Below are 27,913 nucleotides of genomic sequence, written 5' to 3' on the forward strand. Positions count from 1 at the left end.
CAACAACAACAACAAGAGTGTACAGTCTGCAACCCTGGGCACCTGTGTCATCATCCAAGAACATGTGCTAAGGTCTTTTTTCCAAATCAAATTCACTCTGGGTGGTACCCAGGAGTAGGACGATAAACATACTTCAGTGAACCTGGACTTTTGGCTGCCATTATGAACCAGTGGACTGGAGTGAAATATTTAAATGGATGGACAGTCCCTTCACCTGTCAAATGACTAAATGTACTGCAACCAACTAAGAGTTGAGATTTTTTTTTTTTGTTTTTGCTCATTTAAGGTTAACATATATAAATTCATCTAAGATACAGTTAGTATCTTTAAAGCACAAACCCCCTATAGGCTCAGCTGCTTTGGCAAGAGATTGTTTGCAGACTGGTTAGCAGATGGGACATCTAATATTACTTGGAGTGTTTTGATGAAGTGCTGTGCAGGCCTGGATAAAGATGCTGGGTTTGACACACGAACCAGGTTTAGGCATGGCATATCTTTAAGAAGGTACGACGGCATGGTCAAGACTGGCCAGAGGAAGACACAACTAGCCAATGGGTAAAGGTCAAACCAGTGGGACAGGAAAGAGCAAGGAGAAAATTTTAGGGGTTCAAAAGACAATATTTGACATTAGTGGTGGGACTCATGAGTACCCCTAGCTAGTTATATGACAGCTAATTAGGGACCAAGGAACATGGGGCTGTCAGACTCTCAGGTTCCAAAGTGTCTGCTGAGCAGCAGTTGCGCATGCCCGGAGCTGACTGTCCCTGCTGAGCTGCAGTTGCGCATGCCCTGAGCTGACTGTGGAGGTCTAGACATTTTCTGTGTCTAGTCCCCGTGTAAGGGATGTAACCTCATTTGGCAGCAGAGCAGAGCATCTGAAAAAGAGAGGGGATCAAAGAGAGGAATTGGGAGGCAGACCAGTCGTGTGCCAGACACAAATGACAGACTTTATTAACCCCATTTTACAGATAAGGAAGTCGAACTTTTGGACTGTGGCCATACCCAGCCAGACCTGACACCTTCGAAAATGTGTACTGTCTGGAGCCAGAACCTTCAACCCACTCTGCTCAGGGTTTGGTGATGGGAAACCACAGGTGGCCTAAATTTAAGGATTTCAGTTGAATGACAGAAGGGAACGGCAGGCTGGTCTCAGAGGGGATGGAAGAGTGAGGGAGAGGTAATGAAGCCGGGGCTTTGAATCTAGCTTCCTTCTGAAGAACGTTGGCAGAGAGAGGAAGAAGAAAAGGGGGGAAAGGTTTGAGCACCTTGCAGAGCAGAGCACGGAGCATTCATTGTTTTTTGAACGGAGGGCTCTGCCGGTCCATTTATAGACACTAATATGATCCGTGCGTATGACAGGTGCTATGCTTGGCACTGAGACATTATGGCGAATAGGTGACAACAAGGAACTAAAGGGACATAAGAGATATCGTCCTTGAAAGCATCATGGCAGGTTACCGAGTTTAATCCCGTTGGGACATCACCAACCTTTTTTGTTTCAAACTTCTACAAACAGACGGTTAGCTATTTCTTTGTTTGTGTTCTCCCACGGCAACTTGTGTGGCACATGCTCAGTAGAAGTTTGTACAAGGAATAAGCTATGAGTCCCAGAGACTGAAGGGGAAAAGAATGACAAATTTAAGATAAGATTTGAAAAGAGACAGGGCATGTCACTTCTGAGACATGAGAGAAGAGGGAGGGTAGGGTCAGAGGTCATTGGAAGCCCTGGGGTCTAGACCAGTGTTAACCTGTGGGTCACGACCCCTTCAGGGGTCGGATACCAAATATCCTGCACATCACATATGTACATTACAATTCATAATAATATCAAAATTATAATTATGAAGTCGTGATAATTTTATGATTGGGGTCACCACAACAGGAGGAACTGTATTAGAGGGTCAGAGCATTAGGAAGGCTGAGAACCACTGGTCTAGAAAAGGTAGCCTATGGACTCCAGAGTACTGCTCAGGAAATCAACTCTACTTTACAGCAGGAAATGGTAAGCATATAAGGATGGCTTGAAATGGGGCTGAAAAGATGGCTCAATGGTTAAGAGCACTGACTGCTCTTCCAAAGGTCCTGAGTTCAATTCCCAGCAAGCACTTGGTGGCTCACAACCATCTGAAGTGGGATCCGATGCCCTCTTCTGGTGTTTTCTGAAGATAGTGACAGTGTGCTCATATGCATAAAATAAATAAATAAATCTTTTTTTAAAAAAAGGATGGCTTGAAATGAGGTTAGTGTGGAAGCAAGCTGGAAGAATCGAAGGTGGATGAGTCTGAGACAGGAAGCCACGTGTGGAAGAGACTCTGTTCCATTCTTCTTCCTTCTCCCACTGGTTCAGGGGCATGCGACATCTGTGCATTCAATATGGTTGGGCATTCATGCAAAAGTAAAGTTTCCTTATTCGTTAATCCAGGTCAATGTTTGCACTAAAATGGGCACTGGATATGTTTTCTCATTTGCAGATAACATATGATTAACTACTGGCTACTGAAGATAAAAGTGTAGAGTCTTAGAATCTTGGAGATCAGTGAAGGGCCCGGTGATTTGAAGAACAGGTTGAATAAGGCCTCCCAAAATTCTCTTTAGTAAGCAGCAGTTATGACTGGTACTAAGCATTCCTAACATTAGCCAAATTAGCCTTTAAACTTGTAGCGTTTTTCTTCTTGGGAGGTGTGTGTATATATGTTTGTGATGTATGTGTGTGTATGTGTGTATAGTGTGTCTGTGTGTGAATGATGTATCTCTCTCTTTGTGTATATGTATGATGTATGTGTGTGCTTGTGTGTGTATGATGTGTCTCTGTGTGTGTATGGATGACGTATGTGTGTGTTTGTGTGTGTATGTTGTATGTGTGCTTGTGTGTGTATGATGTGTCTGTGTGTGTATGCATATGTCTCTGTGTATTTGTATTTTGGAATGCTTCATTTCAAATCATTTTTGCTTCACTCAGCAAATCTGAAAAATCTCTCCCCAGAGAGAAACATCCTTTCTACGTCTCTACTTATGTGGATCCAGCCTTCTGGAAGACATGCCCCTCTGTATTTTTAGGTAGCAGGGTGCTGTGATTTAAATATAAAACAGGATCATGTGTTACAGACTTGATTGACAGATAAATAGCATCTAGAAACTGACAGGATTCAACTAGAATCAACCAATTGACCCCTTGATGAATCCGTAAACTGTTGGTGCTGCTGGGAGGTGGTGGAAGGTAGGAGATGGAGTCTAACTGGGCTAAGTAGGTCACTGGAGCATGCATTAGAAAGACATACCTTGTTCCTAGCCCTTTTCTTTTCCTCTTGACTGCCAGTAGATGAGACACTCTTTCCCACCACGTCCTCCCACCATCAGGTCCTGCCTAACAGTGGTCCAGGAACAATGGCACCAGCTGACTTGATTGGAAATGTCTCAAGTATGGGTCAGGGTCATCCCTCCTCCTTTTAAGTTGTCTGTAGCAGTATTTTTTTTTATCAGTGACAAGAATTGATGAATACACATTTTCTATGAAGCATTTCAAGTTCAAGTTTAGAAACAATTCCCCCCCCCCCACACACACACACACAACGTTGTACACATAGCCTGCTCTCTCTTATGGGTACCAGGGAATCTCACCTTCCGACACACTTCCTGGCATCCTAGGGGTTTCTCTGAAAACTTGGTATAAGACTCCACCACCCTGTAATTCTTTCAGTCTGCATACCTGCCAAAGGAGCGCCATATGGATGATGCTGGCTCCTCCACCATCTTGAGATGCAACCAGGCCCCTTTGGGCCACCGCTGTGGTGGCTTCTGAGTGTCTGAATCAGGGAAGTCACTTCACTCTCCTAAGTGGACTTTCGCCAGAAAAGTCCTTTCAAATGATTTCCTGCATTTCTGCACCCTTCAACAGGCCACGTCTCACCCTCAAAACACCTTTGCTATTATTGTCCCAGTGTGGAGCGCGGCAGCATCACTTCGGTGGCGCTAATCATTCTAACAATCAGAGCAGCGTTGTCTGATCTTGCTATGCCTGTGGCGGGAAGACCCACACACAGTACTTTTCACGTCTCGCCTCACACCCTCTCCTCTTGGCTCCCGATTCTCACTACAAAGCTGGCTAAAAGCGTGTCACAGCTCTGTTCTGCAGCCTGAGTACCAGGCTGTCTTGAAAAACCCCGCTGCCAAACTTTCAGGACATGGGTAGAATGGAGACAAATTCTTTGCCAGAGGGCAAAAGGGGTACCTCTTCAAATTCTCAGTAGTTCCGTTCCCATCTGAACCCCGATGACTCCTGTCGTCACTGGGTACATTTCTATCAGAATTCTCGTCTTCTAAATCCCTAATTGGTAAACTCCTTCTTACAACACCCTAGGACTTGTCTAGTCTGCATCTCCCGACTCTACCACAGTCCTCTTTTATAAACCAATTTTAAAGACCTAAGAGGCACATAGTTACATTTAACCACATCAGTGATCCCTCTTTTCCGGTACCGATTTTTAATCTTGCTTTTGCATCTTTGTTCTGAAATACCCAACATACCAAGGGAGGAAAGCTATATTTCAGCTCACAGTCTCACAGGGTTGCAGTCCATTGTGTCAACGATGTCAAAGGCATACGAGGGGCAGCCTAGTTCACAGCATACAGGTCAGGTTGGGACCAGGATTGGGAATGCCCAATTCCTAGTGACCTATCTCACCAACAAGACCCCACTTCTTAAAGCTCTGTAGCTCTAAAACTAGCATTGACAGCTGAGGCCCACACATTTGCGACATGAGCCTGTGGGGGCAATTCTTCACTCAAGACTGAACAAATGGTCCAAGATTTCACAAACACATTCAGAAACATTGTGCTCTACTTTTATCTTCCTATCTTTCTCAGTTAACAACCAAACTCTAAAGATCAGAGGCCTTTTCTAGATGCTTGGTTTTTCTATATGCTTGTTCCTACTCTAGAGCTTGTCTGATAGTTGGTGCTACAAACATCTTAGCTGAGTAATTGAGCCGCTGAGTATCTGTGTATTCTTAGGTTTGACTAGGTTTCCCCTCCTCAAAGGAAAACTGGAAAGGTTTACTTTGAATTACAGGAGAAACTGTCAAAAATCTCGCCACTACTCACAGTGGGAAGTAAGGTTCTATCTTCCTGGGTTTTGTGTTTCTACTTAAGGTAGAAAAAAATGTATATAGGCTCAGGCAGCATGATTACCCTTCCTTCCAGACTATTGATACAAAGAAATGAATTTATCGTTGTGTTCAGGAGCACTGAAAAAAAAATGAGATGGGCTTAGTAAAACTACCACACAGTAAGGAAGAAGGCACATTGATGAGATCAGATCATAACTGCAGAGCTCTTTGCTATCACAGTCATTAAATATATCTGTGCAACAGAGCTTGCAGTGATCATAGGGCAGGTCTTGGGGAGGATCCTGTCTCTGAGGGTTAGCTCTGTTCAAGCCCTTCCTAGTTCGGGGCACTTAATGGTCCTCACCTCCATGTGGTTATTGCAGTTACAGCAGGTGTGGATGAGAACTCCATTAGGAAACCTCAGCTCAGAATACTTTCTTGCCTTCCACCTTTCTCTCCAATTCACCCTCAAGGCTCTGGATTAAACATTCCTCCCCAAGGGAACTGTTCTCTGACCACTGGAACCCGGCTGAGTTCTCTTTCTATAGCCTTCAGTTCACCGTCAGAATCCTTTCATAGCCTTACAATTTTAAGAACGTTGCTCAGTTTTGGTTTTCCCTGCACGTTGAATTCATACAGTACACTGTTCTGTTCCTACCATCTGGCACCTGATGGGAAAGAATAGATTATCACTTCTGTGAGTGAAGGAAAGAGCGAATGAAGAAGGAACATGAGGTCACCAACATTAAAGGTCTCTTCACAGCCTTGTGGTGACCTTTGGTCCGTAACTGGTTGCCATCATCTGCAGACCTAGGGATGCTGGCAAGAAGGTATATACAGTCTTATTTGCATCTTCAAGCATTGCTAGTACTAAGTAAAACAATGTTAAAGGGGTTAAAATATTTGCTGGCTACAGATTTCTCTTTAAAAAGGAGGAATACACAAGTAAGTGTTCACCAAATTGAAATAATTTACAAACAAACAAACAAACAAACAAACAAACAAACAAAAACCCCAAGTAGGATAGTTGTCTTGAACCTGAATCTTATAGCTTCCTTTGGAATTATTCTGAAGTAATGCTTTCTGTATATATATATATTTTATTTATTTCTGTACGTATTTATTTATTTTTAGAGAAACAAAATTTAGCATTACAACCTAGTGAATTCCAACCTTTTAAAAAGATCTACTTGTTTTGTTAGCGATATTATTCCACAACCTGAAATGTACTCTTTGGTATCTAAGGAGATTAGCAGCCAAAAAAAAAAAAAAAAAAAAAAAAAAAAAAAAAAAAAAAAACAATTAAATTTACAGCAGGGCAACAGATACCATATCTAGTACAACAGTTTGGTTAAGGAAGTAACATGAAGGTCATATCAACAAGAAAAAGAACACTAAGTAGTAGATTTCTCTGGAAGAAGCAGAATAGAATCCCATATTCTTCTTATCTAATAACTCCTTGTGTTTGGGGTTCAGAGAAGAGGGGGGAGAGGCGGAAGCAGGGGTGCTGAGCTTGCACGCTGGCACAGACACGGCCAGGCAGCTGGTGAAAGCATCTGAGAAGTCATGGTCCTGCTTCGCTCACCAGCTCCATCTCAGACTTTAGGTTAGTGCAACCACAACGGCACGGCCTGGAGCTGGCTACATCTGTGTGATCAGCGAAGCAGCCGCTTAGGGTTCAAAGGCATGGAGCCAACCATCCCAGCAACTTTCCTGAAGAACAGACCGACGAGCAGGAACAACCAATACAGTTTAAGGACTAGCAACCAATTGTATCTCTTCACACAAAGGTAAGGGTGTCCCCAAGGAAGAACAGGACCTTTGACGTGGGCACCAGATATAAATCCCCTTGGTACTTTTGCCTGTCCTAGAGTCTGGCAGATTCCTGGGTCCCCGATTGTTCGGCAGCCCATGAAGCTGTTTTGAGACTGGGATCCTCTCACGTGTCAGTGTCCTGTTTTGAAGGAACAATGCTCCCGGATGAGCTGAAAAGATGTATGTAGACCCCACCATTACAATTTCTGGTCCCCTTTAGTCCCTTTGAAGCAGCATGAAAGCGGTACCTCCCTAATTATTTTTATCCAGCCCATAGAGAAATTAGTTTATCTTTTTGATCAAAGCAAATTAGGCAGAGCGTGGCTGACTAGAACATAACAGTAAAATCTCCACAGTTTCTCTTCCATCCTGTTTCTCTCAGAAATAGGGCCTGTGTCAAATATGTAGGTATTTCCCACGGCCAAGCCAGACTCTGATTCCAACAGGGTCTGTGGCTTGGACAATGGTTCTTATATAGACACTCAAGTCCTTTAGCTCAGGCATTGTACTCAGAAAGAACTAGTAACCCCTTGGCTAGCATTTGATGAAACATCTAGATTTACATATTTCCTTAATTGCATTTTTGAATGTGAGTGAGATTTATCTGACCAGAGCTAAATGCTTCCTTTATTCCCCTACCCAAGGCAAAATTCAACTCCATGCTCTCTAAAATAAGGGAGGTTGGGGTACGGAATCTTATTCAGTTCCCATCTGAACAAATTTTAGGATTCAGCAAAGTGGGACGAGGGAGTTGTATTACCAATGACAAGAAAGATATATCTTTACCGTTTAAAGTGAAGTGGCCAGTCTCTAAAGCTTTGGCCTGTTTGCCTCTTTCAAAAAGCGTATTTCGATATTCTAAACAAATGCTATTCCTTATTGATGGATTCCTCCCAAAATTAGTTGCTGAGACGTTTCAAGAATCTTGTCCTTAAATTTTTCTTCCAGAACCTTTCTGCTGTGTGGCTGCAAAGACTGGAGGGTTAATTTAATTTTTATTATTTATTTACTAGAAATTGACAGTAAGTCTTACACTTAGCTCCATTTAAGCCCTCCCTCTGCAGCTGCCCATGTGAAAACTAAAATGGTTGCCTTCTTCCACTTCAGTGGGCACAACACAAAACATCCATTGAGTTTTCTCTTTATCGCAGCTGCCAATGTCCAGCCGACTTTTAACAAACCAACCGAGCGGAATCACAATGCGGCTGTAACATTTTACGGTATTTCTGTTGGTTCTCTTTTGAGACTGAAGGTGTTAATTAAGAATCAAAGCACACAACCCTGCCAGCTTTCTTTCACAAACCATGCCCTGGCCACTGCAGTTTCCAGAAGAAAAAATAAATCTAATAAAGGGATAAAAATGTTGTTTGTCACACCAGTAAAGTGTACTTAAGACCCTTTGATGGGGAGCTTTTCACGTAGTCTTGTCAGATGGTCTGGAAATAGTGCAATTTCTCCCCTTGTCTTCCTTCTTTATATTCAGAGTTCTCTGAATTTAATTTAAGACTGCCTGGAATTTAAAAAGTATGAAGTCATGCAGGGGATTCTTTATAGACAGTATCTGGTCTCAAATAGCAGATTTGCTTCTGAGAGAAAAAAAAATGACATTCAGAAATCCACCATGTCATAGCTTCACACCATTGTGTCTTCTATTAGCATATTTATGGTAATCTAATCGTAAATTTTTTTTTCTGCTTAAAATATAACTGCCAGCATTCTTATATAGATATAAGTTTCTAATCTAACTCCCTTGCAGGTTTTAGGAGGGTCCCTTTTAACATATACAGAACTGAGTCTTTTTCCAAGCATAAAATTCATATACAGACTACAATGTTATTTTATTAAGTAGTTTGTCTTTTATATAATTTTTGATGTATATTGACTATCACTCAGCCACATATAGCACTGTGAAGTCATTATCTTTAATCTTAAGCTTATAGAGAGTTTATGGAGTTAGCAGTTCTGGGAATTAGTCAAGCCTGCTAGCTTTCTCAGCAAGAGGTTTAGCTCCTAGATGCACAAATCAAGTCCCAATCCATTAATCCTACTAGAGAGTAGGAGAAAGAAGGTCAGCTTGTTGATTTAATGTTGACGAAATGAAGGGGCTCCCAAGGCCACCTAAGGGATCGCCTCTAAACTGTAAAACAAATAAAGCCATTTTAAGTATAGCAGATTGCAGGAGAGGAGACCCTGCTGCTGGTTTAGCTGAAGAAACAGGAGGGGCGCGCCTGTACAGAAACCTCCTGTTTTCTGTAATCTGACTACTCCTGCGCTGCTTCCAGCCCCTCAACTGTCAGGCTGACAGACTCCTCAAATGATAGTCCTCCAGAGCAGTGCTCCCGTCTCTTACTGCACATGCGCAAAAGTTGAGCTGAAGGACATCCAGCTGCTAGGGAGCCTGCAGTTGATTGATGGGCCAGCTAGATCTGGAGGGGTGTTTCTTCCTAATAAACTCCTCCCCTTGTTTCTATAACATCAATATCGCCTTCATTTGTTTTTGTATGTTGAGATTCCCAAGGAAAATGCCCTTTAAAAGATTCATTGACTGACTAAGCTGGGTGGTATGCCTTTAATTCTAGTACTGCAGAGGCAGAGGCAGAGGCAGAGGCAGAGGCAGAGGCAGAGGCAGAGGCAGAGGCAGAGGCAGAGGCAGAGGCAGAGGCAGAGGCAGAGGCAGAGGCAGAGGCAGAGGCAGAGGCAGAGAGGCAGAGAGGCAGAGGCAGAGAGAGAGGCAGAGGCAGAGGCAGAGGCAGAGGCAGAGGCAGAGGCAGAGGCAGAGGCAGAGGCAGAGGCAGAGGCAGAGGCAGAGGCAGAGGCAGAGGCAGAGGCAGAGAGGCAGAGGCAGAGAGGCAGAGGCAGAGAGGCAGAGGCAGAGAGGCAGAGGCAGAGAGGCAGAGGCAGAGAGGCAGAGGCAGAGAGGCAGAGGCAGAGGCAGAGGCAGAGGCAGAGGCAGAGGCAGAGGCAGAGGCAGAGGCAGAGGCAGAGGCAGAGAGAGAGGCAGAGGCAGAGAGAGAGGCAGAGGCAGAGGCAGAGGCAGAGGCAGAGGCAGAGGCAGAGGCAGAGGCAGAGGCAGAGGCAGAGAGGCAGAGGCAGAGAGGCAGAGGCAGAGAGGCAGAGGCAGAGAGGCAGAGGCAGAGAGGCAGAGGCAGAGAGGCAGAGAGGCAGAGAGGCAGAGAGGCAGAGGCAGAGAGGCAGAGGCAGAGAGGCAGAGGCAGAGGCAGAGGCAGAGGCAGAGGCAGAGGCAGAGGCAGAGGCAGAGGCAGAGGCAGAGGCAGAGGCAGAGGCAGAGGCAGAGGCAGAGGCAGAGGCAGAGGCAGAGGCAGAGGCAGGAGGCCGGTGGATCTCTCTCTGTGCTGGTCCACAGAGTAAATTCCGGGACAGCCAGGACTACACAGAAACCCTGTCTCCAAACAACAACAAACAAACAAACAAACCAATAAACAAAAGAGACATTGAACTTTGCTTTCTAAACCTAGTACCCACCGCCTCTAGGCTGAAACAAACTCACAGGGTAACTTGGGTGACGTGTGCAGGCTTGTTTAATTTTGATTTTTGCTTTTCTATCTGTTTTGTTTTGTTTTGTTTTTGAGGCAGTTCTCATTACAGAACCAGGCTGGACTTGAACTTGGGATCCTTTTGCTTTAGCCCCATTCGCCAAGACCTAAGATTGCAGTTGTGGGTTACTGCAGCCAGCCTAGACTAGTGGTCTTCAAACTTGGCTGACAAGCTGATGGTGGAGTTAAAGATCATTTTGGTATTTCCTTCCTACCCCACCCTGCACCCCAAGATTCTGATTTATTGGCTTATTATGTGGTGTGAGCTTTGAGAATGTCATATAAGTTCCTCTTAGCACGTTCGTGGAGAACATCAGACCAGGGCATTTGATCCACTGCTCTCTACATTTGTTTGGAGCGTTGGATGCATCACGGTGTTATTTTCTAGTTCCTTGGAGCATGCCGAGCGCTTTAGCATCCTGTACACAGAGCAACTTCATTTATTTTTTTTCCTAAACGCGAATTTCTATTTCTTTGTTGCATGCATAAATGAGTCTTTCTTTGTATCTCCGTCTCTTCTGTACACACATACACAAAGAGACAGGAACAGACACACACACACACACACACACACACACACACACATACACGGTGGGGGGAGAGGTAGGTAAACAGGTAGATGGATAGATGGATGGATGGATAGATAGATAGACAGATGGAGGGATGGATAAATGGATAGATAGATGGATATTTTGACTGGTGTCTAGCTATTCCAAGAAGAAAAGAACCCAGTGTTCCACGAGTGAAGCAGTTCCATAACAGGGAGGTTGCCTGGGTCCTAGCTCAGTGGTCCATTCTCTGGTGTTTCTCTTCTCGCTCTTGAATATTACCACAGTTTAGTTTGTCACCATTTCCTCTGGCTGTCACTTTCTTCTTACTCCTCCTCCTGGGGAACATTCTTTCGTTTGGTGGCTCTCCTTCCAGCGTGTCCCTTGGAATTGCTTGGCGTCTGCTATCTTCTGCTATCCTTTGCTCGGGTGACAATTTAAGCTGTTTTCAGAAGCTAGGCAGACAGAACCGCCTTCTCAAGTCAGTGCTTCTGGCTAGCAAGCAATAGAGGCGTGGCTGAAGGTCCTTTAGATTCGCCTTTGAGATTATAAGAACGAACCTCCCTACATACGAGACCCTCTGCTACTTGGGAGCTAAGATCTCCTTTTGCGTGTAGGAAGATAGAAGATTTCCTGCCTTCAGTTTAGACCTGCTGGATGAATTTTGCTGGCTTGGATGGACAGAATTGTCTCTGTGGCAGAGGGTCCAGGATTGTGCAAAGCGTCCAGTCATTACCACACGGGTGTGAATCTGCAATACCCTGCCCTCAGCTCACTCTCTGAGGTAAAACACTCACAGAGCTGTCAACTATCCTGGAGACTTTTTGCAACACCTGTACACCTACGTGCAAATAGAAAACGTCACTCAAAACACAGAGCCTTTTATTTGTTTGATACAAAGGATAAGAGATGAAAGGATATTTTCTTTTCTAACAGATGCCGGCGATATCCAACTCATTTGAAGTTGCCCTTTCTTGCTTCTTTTCCTTGCCCCTCTCTACCTACCAGGGACTCCATTATCTCTCCCCTTTTAAAGATTATAATTCATGAAAATTGCATTTGTATACAAAAGTTTCAGGTCAAATGACCTAAGTATTTTAGGGAGTGAAAAGAAGAGACAATGTAGTGTGACCACTGTAGTGTCCGAAACAACAAAAAATAGCATCTGGCATCTAAAGCGGCGGTTCGCAGCCTTTCTAGTGCCTGGCGACCCTTTAATACAGCGCCTCATGTTGTGGTGACGCCCCCTCCCACCAGAGTTATTTTGTTGCTACTCCATAACTGTGATTTTGTTACTCTTATGACTTATAATAGAAATCCACACAGAATATTTGTGGGGGTCGCGACCCACAGGTTGAGAACCACTGATATAATGACTGCTCCGGTGTGAGGTGCTGTGCCGAGTGCTTTGTGCGAACGATTTTTTTGCCAGTCTTCACAACAACTCCATAAGAGAGATATTGTGATGTCCAGAAAAAAGACTGAGACACAAAGTAACCTGCCAAAGAACCTGTTTCCCAGCTCTGCATAAGATTTCATCAGACCTTGTATCAGCAAGTCCATCCTTTGTTTTACATTTATTTTGTGGCAAAGGAAGAAAAGGCACCTTATACCTTAAGTATGGACAAAGTCTTGTATAGAGTTTATGGCACTGGTTCTCAACCTGTAGGTCGCGACCCCTTGGCGTCCAACGACCTTTTTCTTTTACAGGGGTTACCTAAGACCACCAGCAAAATACATTACAATTCATAACTAACAAAATTATAGTTAAGTAGCAACAAAAGTAATTTTATGGTTGGGGGGGGTCACCACCACACAACGAACCATATTAAGGTGTGTCACATTAGGAAGGCTGAGAACCAATGGTTTAGGAAACAGGGCCTGAGCTCCCAAGAGAAAACAGTGCCCTTTCTCTGTGATGTCCACAAGTTGTGTCCTCTTTGATGTGGCCCAGGCACTGACATGCAGGAGCAAAGAGATGCTTTTCAAATGCAGTTTCTAATCCAGTGTAGGTGTGAGGAGGCCAAGAGAACAGGGGGCACCTTCTGCTGGATATAAGGCATCTCACCATTTCCCAGAAGAGTGAGGATCACAGCCTATGCCCGGCCACCCAGCCAAGCATCAAGGTGGGCAAAAGGCAAAGGGAGGAGCAAAGAAGGCTGGGCCACGGGAGCCTTTGTTTGAGGTCCTCGCTGACAAGGCACGGTGGAGTGACTCGCTGCTGACAGACTTGAGTCATGTCAGTGGGCTCTGGGGCATCAAATGAGAAGTCCTGACAGAGATCCAAGGTCAGTGCTGATGGGGAAAGCTAACAGATGACAAGAAATATCTGGTCAAGTTAAGGTCACAAGTGTACTGTGAATCCTAACAAACATATTTAACTACAATGTTCACAAAGTTTGGATATATGCACTCTTTAGACTAAATCCGAGTGGCTTTTTTGTTTTGTTTTGTTGTATAGATTTTTTTTTTAAAACATCACATTGGGTTATTTTAGTTGCTTCTACAGTCAACTGAAATCAGAGGATGTTAAAATTCAGGCACACGCTTAGACACAAACACATATCATAGGAGGTGAACAACATGACACTCAGCATCTGGCCCAGGGGACTGAGGGTTCAGATTTCATTGGACAATTCGAGCAAAGAGGCCAAGAAAGGGCAAACTGGTGTGAGCTTTTGAGGGGACCTGGGTTCTGGGTCCATCTTTGCCAGCTGTCTATTGTGGGGGACATGATTTGTTTCTTCTGGACACAGATCTTGTCACATGGGAAATGATGTTGCTGTCTTTTAATATCCTTCCTGTTCTAGGTCCCCGGGGTCCACATGGCTTTTGCGTCACCCAAATCCTCTACAAGCAAATCCCTGCGTTTTAAATCCAATCAACTTGGGTGGAGAAGGGGACAACATTCTAATTGACCATGCTTTAGCTCTGTGCCACATGATTTGACCTCGGGCGCACATCTTGGTCTTATAATTTGCGGATCAAATATTTTCTTTAGAACTTTAGTTTTTTTTTAATTTCAAATTTAAACGTTAAAAGAATTGAAAATTTAAAAGCTAAAAATTAGAACATTTATTATTTATTTATTTATTTATTTGTTTGTCTGTTTACTTGTTGATTGCGGGAGGGGCTGTGCAGTATGTCTTCGGAGTCAGTTTTCTCCTTCCACTATGTGAGTCCTAGGGTGGTCAGCCTTCGTGGCAAGCATCTTTGCTGCCTGAGCCATCCTGCCATTCTGGCTTTTAGTTTTTTATAGAATTTTTCATGAGTATAGTTAGCTGTTACTTTGAGCTCTGCATTGTTTGTTTAAAAATTTAAATTTATTATTATTTTAAGATTATATATATATATATAATACATACATACATACATACATACATACATACATACATACATATTGTAGCTGTCTTCAGACACACCAGAAGAGGGCATCAGATCCCATTACAGATGGTTGTGAGCCACCATGTGGTTGCTGGGATTAGAACTCAGGACCTCCAGAAGAGCCGTCATCTTAACTTCTCAACCATCTTTACCAGTGTGAGTTGTTCCTTCCCAATATTTTTGTCCTGAGCTATTTCTACAACTAATGCAAACAGGGCTTCAAATTACGATGTAATAGTCATTTGGGACCAGCCAGTATCCACCTAGCACTTCTCACAGTGGTAAGACCCTGGGGAAGTGGATGTTTTGCTGGAAGGCCAGCAGCTGTAAGTGGAAGGGGGATTGCCGTTGGTTAAATCGTATTGCTAAAACTTTTGAGTTCTCCAAATGAGCTATGTGCTTACATCCTGGGAGAATCGGGTTTAACTGGGATTTCCTTTTGCTATCTGAGCTTGAAGACTCCCCTGTATTCTGTTGCACAGAGTCCCAGAGAATAACAGCTGCTCACACAAGGGTGGTGGAAGATGTGACGTCACTCTAGGGAGAGTAATGCCTGAAGCTTCACCAAGGTAGAATCCTAGAGCTTCATTTTTGGTGCATACAGAGTTGATATTTTAATCCTAAGGACTTTTCTCTCTGCATATATAGTCGGAAGGCCAGTGGTGGAGGACATCACAGGTAAGGATGACACAGTCTTCTTGTCCTTGTCTGACACCATCCATAAATAAGGGATGGAGACGGATAAAGGGGTACACAGCCCAAGGACAGTTGTCTGGTTGAATCTGCTCACTCAGAGAATCCTGGGTCTGTCAACTCTCATAGCCTATTTCCTTTGTCGCCATCTTTTACACAGCTCTATTCTGTGGGCCACTTGACAGTGTAACAATTGTTGAGAAAGGCCTGTTGCCAACTGCCTTGGCTCAGGGGCCTCTTCTGACAGGAAATGTGAAGAGAAAAATGAAGATTTCTTGTCTCAGACTTTACTAGACGGCACAAGTTTATTCTAAAAGTTATTCAAACCCTGTGAAGTAGATGTTTCTATGGTGTCTTATTCATAAAGGGTGATTAAAGAATCCAGTTCTCTCTACAAAATCTCCCTTTTGGCTTTCATAATATTTCAAATATTCTTTACTACCTCTGTATAGAAACAGGACAGTTTTGTGTGTGTGTGTGTGTGTGTGTGTGTGTGTGTGTGTGTGTGTGTGTGTGTGTGTGTGTGTATGCCCACAGAGTTAAAGATCAATTGATTATATAACAGAATTCCTTCAAGCAAATGCCTCATAAGAAAATTTATTACCTAAAAATTTCAAGCACCATGTGGTTGTGTTCTGTGTGCTGAACCAATAAACTCATTAAAATAACACCGAGAGAACCCAAACACGGCACAATGAAAGTCCTAACGCAGCCCACATTAACCAACCAACTTTAAAATAATATCTTTGTTATGGACTAAGGTTAAAATTCAGCAAATTCCTTATATTTTTTCCACTTGAGATCATGAGTGGTTTTCTACAAGAAAGTAGAAATACACTTTTGTGGCTTTTTGATCAAAGCAAATAGACAACCCTGCCCTATCTAACCAAGGTTTTGAAAGGGGGGAAAAATAAAGGAGACAAACGTATGTACAGTCTTTTAATGTAAAAATTCTTAGCGTCCCTGTTCAGGGTAGGCGTTAGGAAGACGCTACCCACCACAAGTGTGGGTGAGTTTGAGTGTGTGTCGGGAGGCATGGAACGGGGTGGGGGGTTGAGGAGTGGGGGTGGGGGAGGAAACAAAGGAATTTGGCTGCAAAATTGAGTAATAGTTTGAAACACTTGGCTTCCAGTTGTGAAAGATGAGCAACAGAGGGGGGAGAGGCTGGGCTAACAAGGATCCACTTGAGGGAAGGTTAATCTTGGCTGGCAGGCTGACCGGGAGGTCAGCTCAGAGCACGCCTTCTCAGCTGGAGCGAGGCTTGCTTTGCCAGGCCAACTGTGTTCTGCATTTCAGCTTCTGAATTGAATTGCAGGTTGCTTCGGAACAGCCAGCACCTCTGTCTCTCCTCTAAAAGGGTTGTCCAGTCACTGCCGTGTCCTGTCAAGGTCCCTATGTATCATTTCTGCCAAGCAAGTCGCACAAAGGGAAGTGCTTCTTATTGGTATGTTAGGGGGTGTGTAGTGTGCACATGAGATCATTTTCCTCATGTCTGCTGATGGACCAAGATTTCTTCTGAAGGCAAGAGGGATAAAATAGGCACAAATAAGAGGTGATATATTTGGAAATTAGTCATTGCTATACCTTTTTAAATAATCAGTGTTAAGTTAATTACAGATTTAAGGCACAAGAGAAGCATTTTAAGAGACTCTAGAGACTGTACCCTGATGTAGCCTAAAATTTCCAAACAGAAGCATTTATTTGATGGGGGAAGCTTTTATACCGAATATAATTTATAGTGAGTTTTTCACCCATTGTTTTTTTTTTTTCCCGTGTTGATGTTGTAACCACAGATTATTAATGTATGTCAAGTTTGCAGTAGCAAATGACTTGCAAGTCCAAGGAAGGTAAACACGAGCCTCAGGAAAGGCTTTTGGTCTTAAGGAGGAGATTTCTCCTGATTTACCAGGATTCTGCTGGTCTGCAAGACCGCATCACACCGATCCTGCTAAACTTCATTACATAAACTTGTAAGCATAATTGTGCTTCTGTAGTCTGTGTTGGAGAAATATCTCTCTCCTGTGAAGCATCGTGGAAACCCGCCACGGCTCCTTTGTGACGCCCACTCCTCTTATTTATTTTTCGGATAAAAACACTCCCCTGTTAAAGAAGGCTCGTAATGCTCACCCGATCAATCATTTCAATGGACATAGCGACTTTTTTTCAACACATAGATGCAGCCACAGAAACAAGGAAACAAACACGTGAATCCTTTCTACAAGCTCCCTCCCTCACTTATCCATCAGTCTTCCACCTGTCTCCAACTACTGCAGCTTACTCTGCCTAAGAAGCAAGGGAAAGTCTCCCGAAGCAACAAGGAAACACACACCCACCTGCTCAATTTATAACAGAGGCCCTAAACTATACACCAGAATGCCCGTCTTAGGGAAAAAACGAGAAACCGCACCTTGCTCAGGAAGGCCTTGAAGGGACACTTCTGATATGAGAGCTTCATTAATTATTTTTCTGGAAAGAAAAGTGTGCACAGTCATCAAGGGTCATAACTAGACATTAAGAACTGATTCTTGTATTGATTGGGAAACTGGCCTTGATGATAATTTCCATATCCTTGAATAAACTTATAGACCTTCATGTCATGAATAGTACGTACATCATAAGGTGGTTATGGTATAGTTAAGTCAGGGATTCATCGACATGTCTAGCACTCAGGAGGTCAGGGTAAATTTCAATTATTTTTATTAAAGCAATAAAGTAAATTGGCTACGTTAATTCTCTTGTGTGTTAAAAATAAATACTGTGTTACATCATGTAAGCTGTCTCTAATTTAATTATATTTCAAATGGGACTGGGCAATCATTGCACATACTTTTTTATTCTGCTCTCTTTTTTTCCCCTTGTCCTGTTTTTGCTATGGGGATGCCAGCAGCGAATGAAGCCAATTATGTTAAGTTCAACATTGCAAATATTTGTTGAGCATCGATTAAAAGCCAAGCATTGATGTGAGCCTTGGATATGAAGTAGAAGATTTCCTTCCCTACAAGAGCTTACAGCCAGAAAAGGAGTCTATGCTGACGAGAAGAAGTCAGGAAATTGCGTTCTGGAGTGTTCCCGTTAGCTTAAGGGGTATATCCTCGCCACTATGGGTTGATTCCTTTGTGTACTCTCAGAGTCCATTTTAGTGTCCTCCACTCCAGGTACACAGTTTTGAGGACAGAATAGACAGAGCATGAGGAAGTGCTCCTGCAGAGGAACCATGTTTTAAACAACCCCTCCACTAGTATTAACAGTGTTGAGAGTCATTCAGTGTGCTCACTGGAACGTTATTCCATTCCATAAATCAGACAACTCTTATTCTTTCATCTACTTTCAAATAAGGCTCAACCAACGTAACAGAAAAATTAAACAGGAGAGACAGGAGAAAATATGTTTCAAGAAAGGTCTCACTTCCTACTACATAGCTTATGGATAACAACATTAATATTGAACTATGGGAAAATGTACTAACAAATTGTACATCATAACTGTGGACTCCTTTTTCCTCAGCTACTGAGTTTCCCAGGTGAAGTGGGGCATCCCGTTAGAGCAAACAACGTTAAAGAAAATAGTGAATTGAAGCTGACACACTTGGGATGGGAGCGCCGAACTCACAGGCAGATGCACGCAGCGCAACTCCACTGAATTTACCAAACAGCAACAGTAGAGATAAGCAGCCTGTTTTGTGCCGCTGTCTGAAATTCATCAGTATGGCCTGAGTCATCTCCCTGCTACGAAGCAGGACTCTACACAGGGGTGGGGTGGGGGAGGTATTGCTGCGGGTATGAGAAATTTGAATACTGAAATTTGAATATTGGAAAGAATTGCCTCCTTGTAAAGACCTCAGTTTATCAGAAATATCAACTGGAGGGAAGAGAAGATGTTTACATAGAAATGTGACATTTGGCGTTATTTCACATTTGTGCAAGTACATGAACAAAATAAAACTCAATAAAATTGCTCAAGTAGAGTTTACTATAGCTTTTCATTTATGTCCTATGGTGTGTGGGCTAGGCTGACTGGAAGGATAGTCACATGTATTATTAAAATTAAAATTAAGTATTTCAATTTGATAGAATATGAACATTCACTATTAACAAAATATTAATAATAATTGTTAACAATTATTTAGTAATAAAATAGAACATTTTGCTAATGAAAATACAAATTAGATATCAGCTTGAAAACTACCAATATTATGTAGCATATTTAACTTTGATGGTTTTATGGGATTGCTTGCTCAATGCTATTTTTATGCCTTAGGCAGTTTGGAAATTAAAAAGCAGCCGACTAGCTCAAATTAAGAACTGCATTATGAGAAGTTATCCACAAATTTTGTGTTTCTGAACTTCCTTAGCCTTTTCCAAGTGTGACAGCTTCCACTGAGGTCTTATTTCTTCATTCATCTCTCATAGCATTCACTACGTCAACATCTTTAGTTCCCCTCAGTTAGAAGAAAATGTAAACAGAAGAGAAGAACCCGAAGACCATGCTGCTCTATGTACACAGCCACTGAAGCTTCAACAACCCTGTTACATACGTATTGGGCACAATATAACCTGTAACATATTTGCTCCAAATTTATGTTATTAAATTGTCTGAAACTTAACTCACCATTTAAAAAGTATTTCAACTAATTTAGCCAATTAGCATCAATATTGCTCCCATAACATAATCTCTACTGGACTCTTAACCCCCAATACTGGAGAAGACAGACTTCGTTACAATGCAGAAAAGTTATGGGTCTTCTCCCTTAAACAAAATATAAATAATGCACCTGCCAAGACAAACGGTAGACATTTTGCAATTGGTCTAAATTGTAGGACACACCTATTAAGCCTTTTGGAACTATTTCTAAAGGGCAAACATTTTCTTTTGCTTAAAATGTCTGTCTCTGTTTGAAGAGAATCAGAAATGTTCAATTTTTGAAGAAGATTCTAAAACTTTTAAAAAATTTTTAACTTTGAAGTTGCATCTTACGTGTTTAAAACATATAAAAGTCTGAAGCCATACATGGTACAGCTGAGATTTTTCTGGTTAGTTATAAGTAACACCGGGTTTTACTAATTAGGTATAGAACTAAATTTTGTTTCAAAATACCATATGGAGAAGCAACCAAATCCCATAAATATAAAGGTTCTTGTGATTCTCTTTGTCCCTACAGCCCATGTTTGCTAAGGGATGGGATATACATCTAAAGGAAAAGTTTAGTTCTCATTTAAAAGGAAAATAAGTAGTGGACTATTTTCCAAATTTTTTTCCATATATTACTATGTAGTGGACTATATGGAAAAGCAAGTAACTATATTAGCCTGCCTGGGTTCCACACTAACTAGACGATGAAAACATAAACTAGCGTGCAGAAGTCTACTTCTATGACCCTGTTTGAAAACTGCCACATTGGATGGACTAAAAGAACTCAGCCTAAGATTAGCTGCCCGACCCACTTTGCCTCTGACCGCTCACACAGTGGTTGTCTACTTTCTGTTTGAACTTCTGTGTGTGCCTTATTTTCTGCAGAGTGAGCCTTACAACCTAAGCAATGGGAGTGGACGAGGGAGGTAGAGAAGAAGGAGGAGAGGAAGATCTAAAGGAGAAATTTCCAGTTTTCAATGATGTTCAGTGGTCCAGCTATAGGTTACTGGGGAAGAATGCAGGCTTAACGTGACTGTAGAGGCTGCCTTTGGATTTACGTTCTCTGGGAATAGAGGTTATAAAATGATGCACAATGTCCACGCCTTTTATGAAGAGGGATAGGAAACCTTTACCTATGATGATTATTAGTCAGTTATCAGATTGTGGCTAGTCTATCTGGCAAGTGTTTACAGCTGGAACTTGGTATACAATCTGTTTGTAAAACACAGCACAACAAAACATTTATCCTTTTACTTTAGAGGTCTTGGGAGATACCATTTAGACTAAATGAATGGTGATACCCTACTGCAAACAGTCTAAGACAGCTTTCTAGGCCATTCACCTATGGATCACGACACACTCAATTACTGCTTTGCGCCAGGGTGGTGAGATCATAATTTTAATGCTCCATTAAAAAGTTTCAAAAAACGTAGTTCTTAAAACAAGAAATCACATGGTTATTTACTTGAATGTGAGTAAATAAAAAATCCCCATGTACAGTGGTTCGCAACAGGTGGGCCGCAGCCCCACCGGCAAACCTCTGTCTCCGAAAGAATGTACACTACGATTCATAACAGTGGCAAAATTGCAGTTATGAAGTAGCAACAAAAATAATTTTGTGGTTGGGGGTCGCTACAGCACGAGAAACCATATTAAAGGGTCTCAGCCTTAGGAAGGTGGAGAAGCGCTCGGTTAGGAATTGACATCCGACGCAGAAATGTTCAGGTAATACTAGGGGGAACCAAAAGAGGGCGTCACTTACTCCTAAGTCTGCGGAGAAGCCCCTCGAGGTGTCAAACACAAATCTTCAACCCAGGGTGAAGGACATACCGCCACTGCTCCTGGAATTTTGTGCCGAGGAGGAGGAGGAGGAGGAGGAGGAGGAGGAGGAGGAGGAGGAGGAGGAGGAGGAGGAGGAGGAGGAGGATCAGGAAATCACGTTAAGAAGGACAGGCAGGTTCTTCACAGGACAGTTTCCTATATCCAGTCCTCACCTCTCCAGAAACGTGAGCCCTGAGAGGAGCCTACCAGTGTAGACACTCTGAGTTTAATGTTACGGAAGGCACAGAGAGCCCCTTTCCTTAGACACGGGGTGCAGAGTGTCATCAAGTAGCATCCTTCCTAATTGAATTCTAACTTTCAGAGATTGTCTATAGTGAGGGACAGAAAGCAGTGGCAGTAGGTGGCAGTAACTTCTGAGACAGAGAAGGCAGGATGCAATTAGATACATCTGATGTATATGGGAAATCGCGTTTAAAAAAAAAGAATTTTAGGCTTTTGGTAACATAAGCCCAACAAATGTTCATTCCTTCACGTGGGAGGAAAAAAAAAGTAAGCCGGACACTTCGTCAACGTGTTTGCATATTTTGTAATATGTTATATGATATGTTTGCAATGTGTGTGAGGGGGGCTGCTCACTGCACTTGTCTATAGTCAAATTTCCGCAGCGTTGGGGGTGGGGGTGGGGGATAGCGTAGTCCCTAAAAGAGAAATCACCAAGCTGATCTCAGAAACAAACTGGAGAACACATTATCCCTCGAATTACTGAAGTTAGCGGTTAAACTAGGGAGGCTGGGGGGAAGGGAAGCGTATTAAAGTCTGTGGTAAGACAGCTGTTCCGAAGGAAATGTAAATTCGGAGAGAACGCTTGTTTCCCAGAGCAGAATTCCATCCCTAAAAAAATTATCACCGCATGTAATGATTTCAACTGAAGGGAAACCCGGTGGGGAAAAATTATGTTCTATCCAGTCAAATAAGAGTGACCTGAATAGTTTCACGGAACACGGAGGTGCCCAACACGGAAACCTAGGAGGCTGGTCTCTTTCTTAAGTCACAATATCAAAACAGGTCGAACGATATTTTCTGTTGCTCATTGTCTCCAGAAGAAAAACAAAACAAAACAACCACTCACTGCCTAGCAGGGGAACATTGTGTAAGCCTGGTGTTTCTTCCCGCAAAACTCCTAACCAGAGGGGGGGAAAACCGAACTCACAACCATTTCAGTCAACTCCTGCCAAGGTAACATCAGAGAAAGCCGAAACTGGGAACACAGGGTTTGGAATGGGCTCGGCGAAATGTCTTGATTTTAAAAAAAATAAAGACCACAAATTTATTTCACCTCATAGTTAGGAGATCGGGTTACCTCAAGGTGGCCTGACCCTGGTCTCTGGGCCCCAAGGAACCGAGCTTCAGATTTGAAGGAGAGTCGGGAGGAGTACTTATCTCGGTCCCACAGAGATGAGTCGCTTCTGAGTCACCTCATCTAACCCACCACCTGTCACCCTCCCGCCTGGGCTTCTCAGAGACCACATTATTAAGGAACCGCAGCTTTGGTTCCACGGTCGGGGATTTGGACGCCATAGCAGGAGCAGAAAAGCTAGGACAATTCCCAGGGGCCGATAGAAAGCTCCAGGTCCCCCTTTGGATGTCAGCGGCGCCCCTGTTTACCCGCCCGGCTGCCTTCAGCCCACTTCCCTTAGCTGCGGCGGGGGAGGAGATGGTTAAAGATTACAATGTGGCCGGCGGCACTTCAAAGGGCGGTTCGGCCAGCCAAAGGTAAAGATAACGTTCTGGCAGCTCTAATCGGGGGTTTGTGGTTGCCACATTTTAATCACTTTGTTTAAAAAAAAAAAGGAAGAAAAAAAGAAAAGAGATTTCACCACACTCCAGTGTGTGGGGGGGGCGGTGTGTGCAGAGCAGCACCCCCCCGGGGGGGGGGTTGAAGAAGTTGTGTTTCTCTTGCAGGGAAAGTTTTTCAGCCCAGACGCAGAGGTCGCGCCTGTGAGCAATAGGACAGCCTGCCCTTGGGTCCCAGGTCCCTGAGCACAAACCCCCACTCAGCACACAAATGCGCACATTCGGAGGGACTGGTCCTGCGTCCTGCCAGGCGCGGCACTGCAAAGCAGCCTGCGCACCGGCTCTCTGCCCCAGTGCGCTTTAAGCTCCTTCTCCCAGGGTACAGAAAGCTAGGCTCTGCTCTGTCAGAGAGAGAGACACGTGCCTTTCTCTGGAGGCACAACAGGTCTGGTCAGAATGCCCTTGGCAAACTCGCCTGCCCCCTCCGGAGCAGGCGTGTGCCTGTGGGGAGCCCCAGCCGAGGTTTCCCACCTATACCCCATCCCTTTTGAGCTCGGTGCCCGCAGCGAGGCGGGGGGGGGGGTCACTTACAGGTAGGAGGTGAAGACGCTGAGGTTGGAGGGCAGCTCCGAGAGCCCCAGGTCCGAGCAGTCCACCCTGAGCAGCATCCTGCCATCCAGCTCACAGTGACAGTGTGATGGGCAGCCCCGCGGTATCGCATCTGGTCCCGGTGAGCTGCCGGCGGCCACCAACTGCAGCAGCGCCAGCAAGGACAGGAGCATGTGGACGCAGGAGGTGTCCATGGTGCCCGAGACTGGGAGCAGAGAGCAGGGAGCCTGTAGAGGGCAGCGCCGGGGCTGATGCAGAACCGAGGCGCTCCGGGCTCTTCTCCACCGGCTTCTGCAGCTCACCAGACGTCTGCAACCCCAATGGGCGTCTGCCGGGTCGTAGCCCCGTGGGGACCGCGCAGAGAATCGTGGTCCCACCGGCCTCGGGAGCCCTCTCTCTGAAGTCGCCGCAGTGGCTGTGAGCGTTGTTGCTGCTGCAGGCGGTCTGAGCTGTGTGCAGCAGCATCTCCGCTCGCACGCTCCTTTTTTAAAGCGCTCCAGCCAAATTGCGCGCCCAGTGACGTCAGCGCAGCCCTGCTTTCCAGGCACCCCGAGCCCGGCCTCGCTTTCCCTCCTCCCTCCCACCATCCCTGGACCCGGCTGCGCGGGCGGCTGGCAGCCTGAGGTCTTGGGGAGTGCTGGGCGCTTCCAATGGGTGGGTACCTGCACCCAGCGTCCCGGGCCCGGCAGGGGTCCCCCACCTGCACCCATCCTCTACAGTTCCTGGGTACCCGCGACTGAGATGTGAAAGCTAAAGGGGACTTGCTTCAAAACAACCTAAGGGGACACTTAGGGACTGAAAGATAACACAGGCTTTCTCTGGTCCATGTCAGATAACCTAGGGGGATGCATGCAGTGCTTGTTAAAAGGACCAAAATCTGATCCGAAAGATTGGCATCACAGAAGGAGAGCAGGAGTCCCCCGGGAAGATGGGTGGCCTTTTTGATCCTTCCATCAGGGCGCTGTCTGGCTCCCTCTTGCTCAACTATCAAAGCCTCAAAGAAATCGCTAAACAAATAAAACTAGTAAGCTGGTACTCCAGGGTCCTCCCAATTCACCCTGGACCAGGGAAGCAAACTGGCTTTAAAAAGGCAGCGGCCTCGGGGTGGGGGTGATATTCTCACGCTGTTCACTTGTGGAGGGATCTTAAAACCAAGAGCCACCCCACTCAGGTGAGTCTCCTAGGCCTCCTTTCAGACACCTTGGAAGAACACTAATGAAAGAAGGAAGTTCTTACACACCAACAGGGAATTCTGCTGGGAAAAAGGATGAGAAGAAAGAAGAACCTGAAGATTTGGTTCTCCCTCCCCCCCTCCATTCTTCTCTCCCTCCCTCTCACTCTCCCTCCCTCCCACCCTCCCTCCCTCCTCTTCCCTTTTTCCCTCCCCCCCTTTTGGAACTAGACCTCAGTGAAGTAAAAGTCGACCACACCTGAGCGAACAGCTGTGGATTTCAGGCCAAGCCTACTTTGCCAACTTTCCCCTCTGGACCACAGGAAGTCCGGTAGCCCTTTGGCATTCAAGTCCACCTAGATTTGATTCTTAGTCTGTCCAGTGGAATTTATCTGAGAAACTGAATTTTAAAAGCAGGAAGACTTTCCTTTATGTGACATATTTATCACCTTTTAGTCCTAGGAGTGGTTCCTAAACTTGCCTCTTCACCTGCCTGATATAGCCATATACGGATACATGCATATTTATGAACTTATATTATTTCATTTGAACCTATAGTCCGAGTATGGATTTTTGTTGGGTGAGGCCTGTTTTCAGTAAGTTTGTGTTTCTCCTTGATAAGGTTTGGGGGACGGACACACACACATGCACACACACACACACACACACACACACACACTTGCAGAGCGCAGTCATGGTCTTTCTCATCTTATTCATTTATTAAGGGAAGAAATCACAGCCTAGGATCTGGGAAGAGTAGTTCCATGGAGAACCATGCCATGAGTTAGACTTGGTTTCTGGGAAGCCAATGCATTCCCCTCACTGTGTTCTTTCCCTTACCTCCTCTCTCATTCACAATACACCCACTGCGCCTGTCCTCTGCCCACTCTCACTGGTTTTTGTCTTTTTCAGCCATTCCATCCACACTTAGACAATGCTGACTCATTACCTATTTTCCTTCCATTTAAAAAAATGGAACTGGAGACTCTCACTCTTTCTGTGGATTGCATGGGTACCTGTAGGGATACAATCGGAGATGTCTGCAGTGTCCTAGACCTTAGTTACCTTTCTTTACTCAAGGATCATTTATCTCAAGTGTTTAATCAACTTTAGCTTGATCCCTTTGAGGGAAGGGTCTAGGCATGCAGAAATGGTTGTGCCCACAATCTGTTTAAAAGCACCAAACAACGCCCTTTGATGTCAGTGTTACCCAAAGGAGCATAGCGTTGCCGTGGAGTGGGTCGGGTAGAACTGCATGTGAATCTAGATTCTTCCAGCTTCATGGTGCTTGATCGCAGACCCCAAATGAGCCAAGTCTCAGTAACCATTCCGGTAAAGTGGTGGAGGTGTTATTTATCTTGGTTGTTCTAGATGTTACAGTGTCTGGAACTTGGCCCATGCCAAATTTACAAGCCATCAGTGATTTTCCTCTTCTTTCTTTTTTTTTTTTGGGGGGGGGGGCAGTGTTGAAGCTTGTTAACACACGAAGTTGGGGCAGAAAAGTTTCTGATTTGATAAAACAGGAAGACAGATATGTCAAATAAAGATGGGGGCATCAATTACATCGTCCTTCTATTTTTCTTTTCCCCTTCTTCCCCCTCCCTTCCTCTCTCCATTTTGCATATTCAACATTTACCTCCCATTGGTAAGAATACTCCATAATTCTCCTTTTGGAGCTGCCTCCCAGACTTTGAATTGGTCAGCCTTATAGCTGACCCCAGGAGAGTGGCCTGGGTCTGATTGGAGGATTGTTGTGGATCCTGGAGTCAGAGGACCCTCACTCTGACTCCATAAGCTCTAAGACTAACATTCTGAGTTCAGAGAAGGTTCAGCTTCTGCCTTATAGAGAAATCTCACCGGCAATAAATGGATTCTTAGAAGTAAATTTTTAAGGTCGCCTGAATCTAAATCCTTCTGCTCCCATCCCCAAGTGCATGAACACATAGTTTTGCTAGTTGCTTGACTCAGTGAGTAAGAATCCCCCCATGGCCAATTTACAACCCAGCTCAGTAGAAACCTTGAAAGCATAGGACTTCAGAGGGCCTGATGGTTCTTAAAGCTCTTGACAACCCTGTGAAAGAGTTCACAAAGGGAATTCTACAGCTGGTGGGAAGTTTATTTCTTGAGTAGAGATGTATGTGGATGACTTAAGTTTCACCAAAAGACGAAACACAGCAAAATCAAATGTCTCACACCCAAAAGGAAAGTTTCAATAAGACTTTCGAGAATGATCTCTGCTTTCTTGAAAATAGCATCTAATTTATAAACGTTTCAAATTGACTGGTAATGAGCAATAGCATTGACTGGGCCTTTAGAGTGACACATACACAGTCACATACGAGGTTGTAGGATTCAGGGATGATGTCATTTTCACCTGACATTTAAGGATGGGAAATGTCAGTTTTTATGTTGGGTTTTGGACCCGAGTCTTTGTCCTATCCCAAGAATTGTGCCCTTTTCCTGGTAACTTTAGAACCTGGATAGAACCTTATGTTTATTATAAATATAAATTTATATATATATATAACTATATATTTTCATACACACCAATATCCTCATATATTCTAATATATTCTGATATATGAATATTCACATATATCAGTGTATATATATGTATATACCTATATGTGTGTGTATATATGCATATACATATGCATATACATATGTACATATACATATACATATATATGTATATTCTGGATTCTCTCCTATTGGAGTTAAAGAGAGGCACTCTATCTTTTATGTGATAATAAGGTTAGTAGGGTGAAGCTAGACTCATTTAATATCCTTTATGGTTTTCTTTATGATTTTGGAAAGTATGTCAGTATT

The 27,913-nt window shown here is 44.0% G+C and overlaps 2 protein-coding genes across 3 annotated transcripts in view; one reads left to right on the forward strand and one right to left on the reverse strand.

Annotated features, from left to right (window-relative positions):
* Nucleotides 1-24,394, reverse strand: part of Lgr5 (leucine rich repeat containing G protein coupled receptor 5) — a 137,467-nt gene extending 113,073 nt beyond the window's left edge. The window contains exon 1 of the mRNA NM_010195.2: nt 23,896-24,394. Coding sequence (NP_034325.2) covers nt 23,896-24,107 — 212 coding nt within the window. The 5' untranslated portion in view covers nt 24,108-24,394. The remainder of the gene's footprint in view (nt 1-23,895) is intronic.
* A930009A15Rik (RIKEN cDNA A930009A15 gene) lies at nt 6,600-19,068 on the forward strand. Of its 2 annotated transcripts, NM_029982.1 has the most exons (5): nt 6,600-6,895; nt 14,889-14,975; nt 15,055-15,084; nt 16,415-16,543; nt 18,604-19,068. In NM_029982.1, exons 1-5 carry the CDS (start codon nt 6,792-6,794, stop codon nt 18,608-18,610), a joined length of 357 nt encoding a protein of 118 aa, NP_084258.1. In that variant the 5' UTR covers nt 6,600-6,791; the 3' UTR covers nt 18,611-19,068. The 2 variants fall into 2 exon arrangements, with proteins under 2 accessions (NP_084258.1, NP_001366446.1); NM_001379517.1 differs by lacking the exon at nt 15,055-15,084 and having other exon boundaries at nt 6,631-6,895; nt 18,604-19,058.
* Nucleotides 24,395-27,913: the final 3,519 nt, after the last annotated feature.

This window comes from Mus musculus, chromosome 10, assembly GCF_000001635.26.
Source record: "Mus musculus strain C57BL/6J chromosome 10, GRCm38.p6 C57BL/6J".
NCBI classification, from domain to species: domain Eukaryota; kingdom Metazoa; phylum Chordata; class Mammalia; order Rodentia; family Muridae; genus Mus; species Mus musculus.

Excerpts from the sequence above, each read along its gene's own strand:
- A930009A15Rik (NM_029982.1), top strand. The coding sequence starts at position 6,792 with ATGGAGCCAACCATCCCAGCAACTTTCCTGAAGAACAGACCGACGAGC. Across the intron at positions 6,896-14,888 it reads TTGTATCTCTTCACACAAAG|AGTCCCAGAGAATAACAGCT; the intron begins GTAAGGGTGTCC and ends TCTGTTGCACAG. Across the intron at positions 14,976-15,054 it reads ATGCCTGAAGCTTCACCAAG|TCGGAAGGCCAGTGGTGGAG; the intron begins GTAGAATCCTAG and ends CTGCATATATAG.